We start from the raw sequence: 13,982 nt of genomic DNA, 5'->3' as shown, positions 1-13,982 counted from the left end.
GTTTGAACAGTTTTGTCTGGTATTGCCATGTGTTCCTATCAACTCTTAGTATTCAGTGATGGCAAAAATTGAAGTAGTAGATATACCATAGAGCCTGAAACTTCATAGCTAGTACACTTGACACTTCCTAGACTTTGTATCAGTCAGTTTTTGATTTTGTGATCATTCTCTTGAGAGTCTAAGATATAGTGGAAAGTGTTGCTGGAAGTTTTCCTGTGTCCTGCCTAGCCCACAATTGGGACAAATCTCTCACCCACAGTCCTGTAGCATTTTATAAAATAATCACACAGAGGCTTAATATTAATTATAACTGCTTGGCCATTAGCTCAGGCTTATTACTAACTAGATCTTACACTTAAATTAACCCATAATTCTTATCTATGTTTAGCTATGTGGCTTGATACCCTTTTTCAGTTCTGCCTTGTCATTTTGCTTCCTCTGTGTCTGGCTGGTGACTCCTGACTCAGCCTTCCTCTTCACATAATTCTCCTTGTCTGCTTGCTTCACCTATACTTCCTGCCTGGCTACTGGCCAATCAGCATTTTATTTATCAACCAATCAGAGCAACACACATTCACAGCATACAGAACGACATTCCACTGCAGGAAAGAAATGAAAATTGAGGACACTGGGAAGCTGCCTGCATAGCTGGGCATCAGTGTTGAAGACAGGAGAAAGCACCTTGGTGTGCTTTGTGAATCTGCAATCTGTTTTCACTGAGGCATTATTGTGTACATCTCAAGTGTATGCCATGTGCATTGCACATATTCCCTTTAGCAGTCAGTGACTGTGCTGGTTGATTTGAAAGCACCTAGGAAAAGCGATCACAGACTACCAGCTTCTGGACAGGACTGAAACTGGAACTTGCTTTGTAAACCAGGCTAGCCTGGAACTCAAAGCCTGCTTCTGCCTTGAGAGTGCTGGGATTAAAGGTGTGTGCCACCATGTCTGGCCATAACCTTTTTTTTTTTTTAAAGTCATTTAAAGTGTTTTTGGTGGTGGGTGGGGGTATTGGACAAGAAGCAGACTTTACTATTTCTTCTGACCATGTGACACTGGCCAGCAACATAATCAAGTATCTCCCCAACTCCCAGAAATAATGCCAGCCACATTGTCAGGGGACATGAAAGAGTAAATTGCAGGTTTCTTCTGCAATTAGAACAGTTACTGCATAACAAAGAGGAGCCAGAATTGAGATTTTGTGGCCAGAAAGGTTTAAACCTCTTCTGTGGGAATGACAGCGGCAGTGGACATGTGCCCTCCCCAGTGAGGGGTTATGTGGGTCTGCCTTCCAGAGAGTAATAAAGTCAGTGAAGTCAGCTAACTGACTGCAGGGCTTGCTGCCCTGCTTCCTCTTCTAATAAAAACTCAGTTCAGTAATTGTTTACTAGGAAAGGTTTGTTCCAGTCCTGTGTTAGGTGAAATTGATTAACGAAGAAGCTGGTCATTGTTCCTGGGGGCACACCTAGCTTTTGAGAGGGGCAACTTCTTAGTGGGAGACAGTAGTACATGCTTGGGTACTGTGGCATGCTGGGTTAGGGGTCCCGAGTACAGGGACCTAAAGGAATGATTGCAGTGCATATGTAGATAAGTCCGAATTGACTGGCGACAGGCTAGTGTCCCCACCATTTAAAAAATCATATGTGTATACTGCTATATGAATAAACACAACTGAAGTATTACTGAGTTCACATCTGTTCCTTATTATGTGGTTACTTTTCAAGCCACAGATACCCTGAGCTCCTTGTTCTCAGAAGCTCAGGGAATGTACTAGAAGTATGGGGGTTACACATGCATTTCAACTGGACAACCTCTCACCACCCCTTCATGAAACTCCTTTGAGAATCTAAGGACTTGTGGAAATACACTGAATGAGACATTTGGTGCAAAGCTGTATTTGATGACCTCTGTGGCCCCTTTTGTCTAGGTGTCCTAGGGAAATGCTACTTCAGTGTGGTTTGTCAGAAATGGTTGCAAGTGCTTCATTGGCACTTTAAATCTTCATAATTTAAAGCTTTTGTTATTTGTTAGTGTATCATTGGAGACATTATTCGCATTTAGTATTTTTGAGCCTGTTGTTTCTCACCCTAGCTTTCCTCTTTCTGCTAGGTGATATTTGTTTTTGAGTGTCCCATATGGTTCCCGTGACATTCTATGTAGAATGTCTAGAAAAATATATTTGATACCGGTGGACACATGGCCTTTCTAAAGTCATTTTTATTGATTATATGAGAACAAGATGCTAAAGCTTTCAAATAGTTTTTTCTTTTAAAGGACTAATTCATGCTCCCTATGACCTTATTTTTCATGCACCACTAGAGAGTGTGGCATTTTAAGCTAGATCACATTTTTATAACACATTTCCATTATTAGCACTGCTCACATGCATTATGTTTTTCTCTATGTTGGTTACCAAGAGACTAAAAGCCACTTGGCCAGTTACCTCTTGGGGATCTCATCACTAAAATTTAGTTTTAAAAGCACAATCTCTTTCTCTTTTCCTTTTTGATAGTAGTGCTGGGAACTGACCAAATTGTAATGTTATCTTTGATTAGCATAGCAGATTAAAAAGCCTCATGTCATTGCTCTGTCTAGATTCAGGTTTTATGTTGAGAGATTTATTTAAGCTTTGTTTATTGTTTTCATCATTGATAACTCATTAAAGTTTTTATGGCTTTTTGAAATTTAGTTGGCATATAATAAATTGTAAATATCTAAGGGACCCAATTTGAAGAGGTTCCACATACCATAGGTGTGTGACTATGAAACCATCTTCACAGTGTGGATGGTGAATATGCCTACCCTTTCCTATTGCCTTGTGCCACTTTGTCCTTCCTGCTGACCCTAGCTCCTCAGTGCTCATGTTTGGATCAGGAAAGACCTCACAGTGTGGCATTGCTGACACATGTCCTTTTAGTTCCAGTTCGGACATCATAAGAGATCTTCTGGAGGAAGAGGAAGCCTGGGAAGCATCTCACAGGTGAGTTCTCACCGTCAGCAAGTGTGTGAGCTGGGGCCTGAGAAATGGGAGCCCTGTGCAGCTAATTCTAGACAAGACATTGTGCTTTCGAATGGACTAAGAGACTAATAATCCAGGTGGAAAGCAAAGACTTGTGCTGTGTTTCTTGTCTGTGTAGTCTCACTGTGGAACTGGAGTCCTGGTGTAATAACAAGTTACTTGTTGATGTCCTTTCTATGTCCTTGTTATTCCTTTGGACAGTGTGATAATTTGCTAAGCACAGGCTTGGGGTAAATAAAAAAGAAAATCCTTCCTCATGTCTGAGGTGAATTTCTCCTTCTGCCTCCTCCTTACCCACTTGTCTGGAGGCACTTTTCTTTGTCCTTCTTTCTCTTACACGGGCAGCCTCTCCCTTTTAGCTGGGCCTTTCTCCCTTTGTCCTTAGTGTGCAGTGGGAGCCTCTGCAGCCACAGGTCGACCCCCTTCCCGCTTCCTAGTCGTGATGTCATCTTGCAGTTTCTGGTTCTTTATCTTCCATTTCCAGTCTTCTTTGAAGGCCTCCATACTGCTAAATCCAGAGGCCATTTTCAGAATTCACTTTCCTTGCCTCATTAGCAGTGTTTTATACTAAGCAGGAAGTTCAGAAGTTCAAGGTCATCCTCAGCTTTGTATCAAGTTTGAAGTCAGCCTGGGCTACATGAGACCTTGTGTTCAAAATAAAAAAAAAAAAATGATGATGATGGTGTTTTAAGATAAAGTAGAATAAATTCGCAGTGGATAAAAATGCTACAATAGAAGGTATCTGGATAACACCAAAGAAGACAGAGATGGTGGAATGGAGAAATGGCGCGCGCGCGCACACACACAAAAGCAACACACAAATTCTGCTCTATGAGTGATGGGGATGTAACCCAATCAGAATACAGACACTACAGAATGGATTGAAAAAAGCTGCGCTGTGCTCTGTGCTTTGTCTACAAAGGACACATCTTTGATTCCAAGACACCAATATATTGAAAGCAAAAAAATAGAAAAGGATATGTCATAGCCATCCTGAAGGAGGCTAATATAACAATAGTGTTGACAAGATAGACTTGAAGGTAAAAAGTGTAACAGAGCCAAAGACATAATCTTGAAAAGGTCAATCTATCAAGAAGACAAAATGATTGAGAACATATATACATGTAACAAGAGTCCAGAGTACATGAAGCAAAAAGATGGAATGGAAAGCTACCACAGGCAGCAAGAAGTAAAATTTCATCCAGCCCCCAACCCCCCCCCCCCCCCCCCAAAAAAAAAAACCATTGCCATGGACACAGACTCCCTTTCATCACAGCCCTACAGCCCTTTGTGGATAGAGGCCATGCAGGTTACAGTAGGCCTGCAGAATTGCATGCTGATGGTGTACCACTCACCAGTGGGCTTCTGCCTTCCTCAGAGAATAGTTTCCTAAAGCAAAAGAACTTGGGAATTCTCTGGCTCTGTGAGTCCTTCATGTTCTCCAGGCACAGGCCCATCTCTGCTCTTTTAAAGTGCTATGTCAGGAACAGTGTTCAGACACACTGAACCGCAGACCTTCCTGGGGTCTCATTCTTCTCTTTTCTCTATTTATTTGCCTTTTCATTTTCTTCGTACTGTTTCTCAAAGAACAACTTTTAATTTTGATGAAATGTGTTATGTCTATTTTAATTACTTTTGTCCTACCTAGGAAACCTTTTCCTAACCCAAAATCGCTCAGTATTTTTCTTTTATGGCTTAGAAGTATTCGATTTTACATTAAAGTTTGTAACCTATTTCAGGTACATTTTTTATAAGTGTCATAAGGTGTGGCAATGACTGGTTCAGTGGTTCTTTTGTGTATAAGGCATTCCCATTGCTGTAGCATTAAGTATTAAAGAGATGACCCATGTCTATTTCATATGTGTGTATAGATTTGTTTCTGGAATCACTCTTATGTTTGTTGATCATGTAGATGTCTTTTTAACATTTTGTAATTGGTGTTTGATAATGCCTTAAATCAGGTAATGTGAGACTTATTTTTTAATAAATGTGTAATGGTTTCTATTAGGTTTATTTATTGTTGTATTACTTTTGATAAATGTGTAAGGTGGCAGAGGAAGGGTTGAAATGTTCCTTGGTAGTGTAGCTGCAATGGCCTGGTCTAAAGCTGAGATGATCCTTGGACCAGACTGGCTGTACTCTTCTGTATGTCATTTCCATTTGACATGTAGGTTCTGCCGAGCTCTTCTGGTCTTTGATAGATAACCTACTGCAAAATGGGACGATCCTGGTAGAGAGTGGCAGTCTTTAGCACCCATAGGGGACTATTGCATCATGGACTAGATGGCTTAAACAATAGAAATGCATGTTCCCGCAGATAGAATTGATCATTGAATGCTCTCATTTTTGGCCATTTTCTGCTTAATGACTTTTAAAATGGTGTTGGGATTATGCTGTTTCAAAAGCTCAGAATTCTAGGACCAGCAAGATGACTCGGTGGGTAAAAATGCTTGCAGCTAAGCTGATGACCTGAGTTTGATTCCCCAGGCTTATATGGTAAAAATAGAGAACTTGCTCCTGTGAATCATCCTCGTACACAATATACACTGTCTGTCTGTCTGTCTCTCTGTTTCTCTCCTCAGACAGCATCCCTGGATTGGCTATGTTAGTATAGGCTCTGAGTGGAAGTTTGGCCAAGGTTAAACTTCATTCTTTTATTGGGCTGTTGTAGGTTGGCAAGACATGGCCCATGAACCAAATCTGTTCCACTGTCTGATTTTGTTAATAAAGTGTTATTAGAACATAGCCATGCATTCCTTTACCTGTTGGTTCATATTACTTCATTGTTGTTTCATGTTACGACAGAGTCAAGTAGTGGCAGCAGAGTTGTCAAAGCCCAAAATATTTGGACCATTATATAAAAAATTGCTAGCCCTTGTTCTAAATCAGAAGAATCTAAACCATTTGGTTGAGTACATTACTGGCTGAGAACCCCTTCTTTGACCCACCCTAGCAAAAGTGGGGAGCATAAAGAGTCTCTGTAGGTTTTCTAAAAATGTCCTTATCCCTCCTGATCTGACCCTTCTGGGTAGAAAGACTGGATGAATGTGGGAGATGGTTTAAACAGAGATGACATTCTAACTAATGGGAAAGGACACACTGATTTTGTAGAGGGGAAGGAGTACTAATAACACTGGCATCTGAACAGAGGAACTCCTAGGCTATGGAAGTTGTAGACACAAAAAGACACTGGTGGACTCTGGAGTTCAGAGCAATCTGTGGAAGGCGCTTCACACTGGAAAAATGCCATTGTGAGATTCTCCCGATAGTTGCAAGTGCCTTGGGTTTTCCGGCCTGCTCTCCCTGTCGGATGACTTGGAACATAATTTGATCTTCCTTCATCATAGCCTTCTTCTGAACTGTTCAGCAGGTCCTGCCCTTTCTCACACAGAAACATGTCTTTGGGTTCTCCATTCTCATACTGTTGCTCAGTTGTCCCACCTGCTGGTGGCATGTACAGATGAGATGGCAGTCTCTTCAAAACCAGGAGTGGATTTAGTTATTTGAACTGAGTAAGAAACTATCCTGATGTTACTGATAGTCTCTTAAGAAGTGTAGTCAACTTGTGTACCCCACTTGATGCTGATGCCATTTGTGGGAAATCAGCAGGTATGAGTGCTTTTTTCTTTTCAGGATCACTATTGTGGGGAGCATTTCAAATTGTGCTGCTTGTATGGAAGCTAGGTATTAATATTCCTTCATCTCAGAAACGTGACAACACACTAGTGATGATAATTATCAGTTTTTAAGAATTCAAAGAAACACCACTGGTAGATTATGAGGCCCTCAGACGACTGTGGAGAGCTCTCCAGATTGAAGCTGCCTTTTGTTACTCAGGATTTTCTAGAGCAATGTGGGTGGTGGTGTGTGCATACCCTGCTATTCCTACAATAAGAACCATCCAATTGTTTGTCCTTGATTTTAGCTGAGGTAACTGATAACCACATTGCCTCTGGAAGGTATTTACGAGTGCCTTAAGTGTAGAGACCCACAGAGGTTTCCTAGTGAGAACTTACTCACGGTCTGAAAATCTGAGCATCTGAGCTTGTTTTCCCCAGCAGGGCTGCATAAGGGGATGATTGGACCATGGGTGTGGTTACCGGGTGTTTGGAAGGGTCTGCACCTGGCTGTGCAGTGTGCTTTGATCTAGTAAAGGGGAGATCTTTTGCCTTGCCCTGTAGACTGTAGACGAATTTCTAAACAGTCTTATTAAATAAGAAACAGAGCCAAATACAGAGGTAATAGCTGAAGAGATTAGAGCGAATAGCCACCACTAGCCTGAGCTTACCACCAGCAGTAGCTTCCACAGAGAGAGCTTCTTCCTGTCTAAACTGAGCTTTTATTGCCTTCCTGTTCTTCCTCCTCATGGGCTCTAAGCCTAGCCACATGACTTCCTCATCACTGCCTGTCTATACAGACCTCCAGGTCTCTATGGTTGGTACTGGGATTAAAGGCTCGTGTCACCACACTTGGCTGTGTCCTTGACCACACAGAGACTCTGCCTGCCATGTGATTGGATTAAGGGTGTGTGCTACCACTGCCTGGTTTCTGTTTATGGCTGACTATGACCTCTGATCTCCAGGCAACTTTATTTATTAACATACAAATAAAATATCACCACAAACTGCATTTTGATTCAAGGGAAGGACTCTTCCTTTAGTCTTTGCAAATTCATTGTTCTCATACTTACAAAGTGGGAATGGTAATTATAGTGATAATACAAACTATAGCTATGTCTCTAGAAGACAGTGGTTGAAGGTTTTGGTGAAATCATGCATGCGAGAGCACTTAGTACACAGGAGTTCCCATAGAACAATGACCACTGCTTTCTAATATGTCATGTCTTTTCTTCTTGTTTTCAGAAATGATCAGAACAGAGAAATAAACCTGCAACAGAATCACCGCATTAGAGCTATTGAAAGTTCTGAGATTGAACCAAGAAACAAGCGGAATAGGAATTAGTATGAGCTTTTGCTAGCTTTTCCATACAGTGACCAGAATATGGTATTTTTTATTGCCATGTGTGGTTTCATATTTAGCAGTGCCCAGGGAAGATGTTTAATTTTAAATGTAATAGTTAATTTATTTCCATTCTTCTTTGCCTTTTCAGAAAAAACAACAACAACAAAAAGAAAAGTTGTGAAATGACCCTTGACCCTTCTTGGTCAGTTGCTTCCTTCCTTTAAGACGTTTCTCCCCTAAAAACACATTCACCAGCTTTACACAGCTCACACATTCCTTAGTATGGGTGTTTGCTTTGGTTTGACTTCTCTATTTCAGAATGTTTTTAAGTCATTTTTCACTTTTTTCCATTGAGGGGAACCAACCCCAGTAACAGCTTCTTTTTGTCATAACAAGCGGGAAAGAGTGTACATGCTTTTGTTATAATCCACACTCTTTGTATAAGTGCCCGATGCCAGGCCACCAGCAGATACTGGTTAGTACTTAAGATGAATGTATTTGTTTGTTAGACACACCTGTGTTTTACATATAGAGTAGGTTTATGATGTAAAGTCACAGAGTTACTATTATTATTTTTGAAAAGTCAGGAAAGTTAGTATTGTAATTTAAGTAACAATCACAATAACTCCAAAGCATATGTATGTTCTTCTGAAATGGCACTTAAAAATTATTACTGTTAGTATTTTTCCACTGGGGTCAGGCAGATCTCTAACACTTTGAATCCCAGCTGTTAAACAAACAAACAAACAAAAAATGAAATAAATGGATTTTATCAATGAATACACAAGTTGTAATTTCCTTGAAATAGTGTCTTGTGAGTATTTGAATAAAGACTATAAATCTTTATATTCCTTTTGTCATAAAATTTGTTATTGTGTGCAAAATGCCTTTAATTCCCAAATTTCCCTGCCTTTGGCATTTCAAAGCTAGCCTGCCCCGTCTACCCCTCAGCCACTGCCCAGCCCAGACACACAGGCTTTCACACACAGCATCACATATGGCTGGGTTACAACAGTGAGTCTGTTGCTAGGAAAACCATTTATGGCTCCTCCTTTCCAGAGAATATCTCTGTGGACATTGGCTTTTTGCTGTGCTTTGAGGCTTCTGACAATGTGTATGTGTGGCGGGGGGTGGGTGGTGGGGTCCTCATTATGGCAAGAGTTGAATGTTTTCATACTGGCATTACCATTGATAGTCCTTATGAGTTCCCTGAGTTTGGAAAACAGACAGCAAGACCTCTCACTGAATCTGTTGGTGGGTCTGCTGTGAAATAAGTTGTTGCTGGATCCTAACGGCTCCCCCAGGAGAGGGGATAAGAAGGCACGATGTCAATGGCACAGACACTGGGAGTCAGTTGAAGGCAAACAACAAACTCATTTATTCACTAACAGGGAAGGCCTTATATACCCTCCTCCCAGCACCCAATCTGGTGGCATTGTGTGGTCGTTCCTCATTAGCTGAGCAGGATCAAGAACTCTTGACTGCGCCTGTTGCTAGGCCCTCAGGCAGACTCCAGGTTGGCTCATAAGGGAGTACATTATGTGCATGCCTTGGCAACTGGTTTGAGCCAATTTCCTCAACCCTATGGGCCTGTCCTACTACAATAAGTGAGCAGAGGTTAACACTGACATTATGTTTATAATTGCTGAGTTACCAGGAGTAGGCTACAGTGAAAGCCATTTTCATTTTTAAGATGACATAATCTGCCACACATTAAATTGGAAGCAATGTTATATTTGCAGCAAAAGCAGTTTGCAAAGAAGAGGTGAGACACAAACTGGGAAACCAGGCACATGTATTCAGATAGTAACCTATCATTCACTCTATCGAATACTTGGAATGTTCCAATGGCCAGCAGTCAGTACGTTCTAAAACTGGTTCTCTCAGTTTGTTCCTCAAAGACAGTTGAACAGAATGTGGAGATAGTTTTACTATCACTTGAGGGGGTTGGAGGAGTGTTACCATATGGGCAGGGGCCTGGGCCACTGTTAGACATTGTCCTACCTTATCACAGTGAGCATTGATTTTCCTCACAGTTCTAGGGTCTGGAAGGCTAGATCAATAGGGTGTCTTCTGAGGCCTCGCTCCTTTGCTTGGAGACAGCTGCCTTCTCAAAGTGTCCTTAAATGGTCTTCCCTCTGCACACATGTCTGTCTGATGTCTCCCTAGGAGGACACCTGTCATGCTGGTCAGATGCATTTATGTGACCTCATTTTACTTTGCCTCTTTAATGAGTCTCTGTAAATACAGTCTTGCTATTAAGACTTCTCACGTTTGAGCCGGGCGGTGGTGGCGCACGCCTTTAATCCCAGCACTCGGGAGGCAGAGCCAGGCAGATCTTTGTGAGTTTGAGGCCAGCCTGGGCTACCAAGTGAGTTCCAGGAAAGGCACAAAGCTACACAGAGAAACCCTGTCTCGAAAAACCAAAAAAAAAAAAAAAAGAAAAAGAAAAAAAAAAAAAAAAGACTTCTCACGTTTATGTCTGGGAGGGGCACAGTTTAGCCTGTAAGCTCCAACAGTAATTGTGTTGGCCAGTAGTTCTCAACCTTCCTAATGCTGCAACCCTTGAATATAGTTCCTCACGTTGTGATGACCTCCAAAACCATAAAATTGTTTTTGTTGCTACTTCATAACTGTAAATTTTGCTACTGTTATGATCGTAATGTAAATAATCTGTGTTTTCTGATGGCCTTAGTCTACCCTTGTGAAAGGGTTGTTCGACTCCCAAAGGGTTTGGGACCCTCAGGTTGAGAACCACTTATCTAGGTTAAACTTTCAGTGGTACCAAGATTATAATGACATAAAGGAGCTCTGTGCTGATCTGAAAAGCAAAAGTTAATAGGCATTGCACTTAAGGCCTCTATATGTTCAGTGAAGGAGAAGTGTTCCTACTTGACAAAGACTGGGGAACTCAGTACACTTGTTTGATCCAGAATTGGATGTGATAAGCTCCTAACTATAAAATTTACCTTAGTATGATTGCAATCTTTACCCAACTTCCTGCCATTCACTAGCCATTGATTCTTTTTTTTTCCTAACTGTCCTTAAGGGCATGATGACTGCCATCTGTTATACTGACTCATAATAGCAGTGACACAAAGTTTGGGTGAATGGGTGGATTTATTTGTATTTATGTATGGGTGTGAGTACACACATACCATGCTCTGCGTGTGAACATCAGAGGACTACTTAAGGGAGTTTGTTCATTATGTGGGTCCCAGGATCAAATTCAGGGCATCAGGTTTAACAGCAAGTGCCTTTATCCTATGAACCATCTCACTGGCCCCCACTTGTATCTTATAGAGGCACATCCTTTCCCTAGTATTTTCAGGTATCATCAGGCCTCAGACCATTCAGAATTCAGACATAGGTGCATGCCTAAATATGTTGCTGCTCCCCTGACAGATTGTTCCAGGCATCTGTCCCACTTCCAATCTGTCATAACAGGTCCAGAGAGAAAGCCTGTCTTGCTTAGAATGCCGTCCCTGCTGCACCTACTTCTGGCCCTCCTGTTTTTTTTTTTTTTTTTTTTTGTGTGTGTGTGTTTTAAGTGGAAGTGATGAGAATGGGCCCTTTCTAGTTTGATAGTGCAGCTTTGATCTGGACCCTTTGTGTCCCTCATCAACAGCTACATCTTGTATGTCCTTCCTTCAACTACTCGGACTGAATGTTAAGTGGTGTACAAAACTAAGAGCCCCTTTCGTAGACCAGGAGAGAGAAGCATTTGTCAGGTAATTACACAAGTTAGCACAGCTACCAGAAGTGCAGCAAAGGAAGGGATGTGTCATTGTGGAAGAACTGGCTTCTCCAGGACTACCTCCCCCCAAATATACATACATACTTACACACACACACACACACACACACACACACACACACACACACACACACACACATATGCACACACAATGCTTTCATTTGTCTTCAATTCCATAGTGCATTGTCAATAGTCTTTAATCCCCTGACAGCCTCTCTGGAGTGTGTGCTGTATTTTGCAAAAACATTCTTTTTTCAGACATTTCAGTTGCTTCTGGGTTTTCCAGTCATACACAGTTCTGAACAGGGCACTGTGCCTTTTCACATGTGATTACTTTCCTAGGGTCCCAGCCAGGCAATGACTAAACAGCTTTGAGTAACACATGGCCAGGTTTTCAGAACAGGAAGCACCAAAGTCTGAGATTCCATACGAATTTGCTCTGTGGGTTTTAAAATAACGAATATTAAGGAACAGACTGTGGTACCCAGATGGGGATTTCAGCAAGTACATGAGGTTTTTGGTGTGCTTCTGTTTACTGGCAAAGTGGAGGACCTAAACTTAAAGGAAACAATTCCGTAGAGTTACGAGCAAAGATGCATAGAACTTGGTGTTCTGCTGTGATAGCTTTCATATTTAGGTCTGTGACGGAACAAGTAGGAAACTCTTGTTTTGCCCCCAGGCTTTGGGCAGCAGCTGGGTTCACAGCACCTAATACATTGACATTCTGGACCTGTTGCCATTTAACACTAACCCAAGAAACCCAGCTGCTTTGGATGCTGAGCGAACTGGCAGTAAGCAAGGCCGGCATTCTGCTAGGAATGCCTCTGCTTGAATGGGAGCCCAGATGGAGAGCAGGAACTTTTCAGTGCCTGTATTCTAACTTCGGAACTCACAAGTGTCCACTTGGAGTCGGAGGGGTCCACATAGCATTGTTCATTCTGTTTGGGTCATGTAAGCACCACGTCGCCAATCTTTTATGGGGCACCTGCTTTTGAGCAGCCTTAACTTATGGGACTGTTAACAGTCTTCTCTGCTAAATGTATTTTTAGGCCACCCAAAATTCATTGTTAAGTAGAGACACTTTCAAATGGAATAATTAATTAGTTTTCAGTGCTGAGAACTCAGTTCAGAGGCCCAGGCAAGCACTGGTTCACTACGCTGCAGCCTCAGCCCTTGGGACATTTCTTTAGTTTTAACTATTTGAATCCTAAGAATATCTGGAGATTTTAAAAATTTGAGCAGCATAAATAGAAAGTTTCTGAAAGTGTGGTATCTATAAAGAGCAGGTTAATTTCTGCTTTTATTACTTGACACTGATTAATCTTTGTTAAAACTTGATAGGATTTAATCCCAGCACTCAGGAGGCAAAGTTCGAGGCTAGCCTGATCTACAGATTGAGTTCTGGGATAGCCAGAACAAGATAGTGAGACCCTGTCTCAAACAAACAAACAAAACTGAAAAGGCAAACAAACAAAAGCACATCAACAACAAAACTTGAGGAGCTCTTAAGGACGATAGCATGGTGGAATGCTGACATTTGATCTGTGGAGAGGCTCTTCTTATCCACTTAGTCACAGAGTTCTAGAAGTGGGAGCTCTAAAGGGACGTGCCTATCTAGATCTGTTTGAAGATCATAGAAGTTCTGACTATTGCGGCTCAGAAGTTGAAAATGGATGGATACATCTCCCTTCAAATCATCTCTTGTCCAGAGCTGTTTCTGGATTTGTTTTTCTAGTGAGAGTTGTGAGCTTGTCCTATCTGAACCCACTTAGTCTCCGTGCCAGGCAGTGTATGGAGAGAGGAAGCCTTCTCTAAGGTACAGCAGAAGTTCTAGTGAAGGCTGCAGTGTAAGCAGAAACAGAATGGAGCCCCAAAGAGAAGTCGGGTGCTAAAAGGAACTTGTGAGCCAAGAAATCGGTCAAGGGGTTGGCAAAATGTAAACAAATGTAGGTGGGTAGAATAGAATGCCTAAAACAAGCTAGAAATCAAATGCTAGACCATTCTGTGAGCTTGGGCAAAGGGGATTGGACTATGAAGGAAATCTGGTGTCCTTGACATTGTTTGAGTGGTATTGATTTACTTCACAGCCTAAAACAAGGACCCATATATTCATATAATCTTAAGAATAACCACTAGTGAATACAAGGTCTGAGTGTTCCAAGCCTGAAAATGGAAATAAGGAAAAAGGGGGAGGAAAGCATCATTCATAAATAACAAAGCAAGATATGTCCAATATATCAACAA

General features: G+C 41.6%; 1 protein-coding gene across 5 annotated transcripts in view; it reads left to right on the top strand.

The window, feature by feature from the left end:
• Positions 1–8,827, top strand: part of Rad18 (RAD18 E3 ubiquitin protein ligase) — a 97,806-nt gene extending 88,979 nt beyond the window's left edge. For 4 of the 5 annotated variants that reach the window (XM_052719779.1, XM_052719784.1, XM_052719783.1 and 1 more), the window contains 2 exons: positions 2,849–2,980; positions 7,882–8,827. In XM_052719779.1, the coding sequence (XP_052575739.1) occupies positions 2,849–2,980; positions 7,882–7,981 (232 nt within the window). In that variant the 3' untranslated portion in view covers positions 7,982–8,827. The remainder of the gene's footprint in view (positions 1–2,848; positions 2,981–7,881) is intronic. The other variant, XM_052719780.1, reaches the window with a different exon arrangement.
• The last annotated feature ends 5,155 nt before the right edge of the window (positions 8,828–13,982 follow it).

The sequence above is a fragment of the Peromyscus californicus genome, unplaced genomic scaffold, assembly GCF_007827085.1.
Source record: "Peromyscus californicus insignis strain IS unplaced genomic scaffold, ASM782708v3 Scaffold_6__1_contigs__length_162567912, whole genome shotgun sequence".
In the NCBI taxonomy this organism is placed as follows: Eukaryota; Metazoa; Chordata; class Mammalia; order Rodentia; family Cricetidae; genus Peromyscus; species Peromyscus californicus.
The sequence above is the reverse complement of the archived record's forward strand: the minus strand, read 5'-3'. Positions and strand labels throughout refer to the sequence as shown.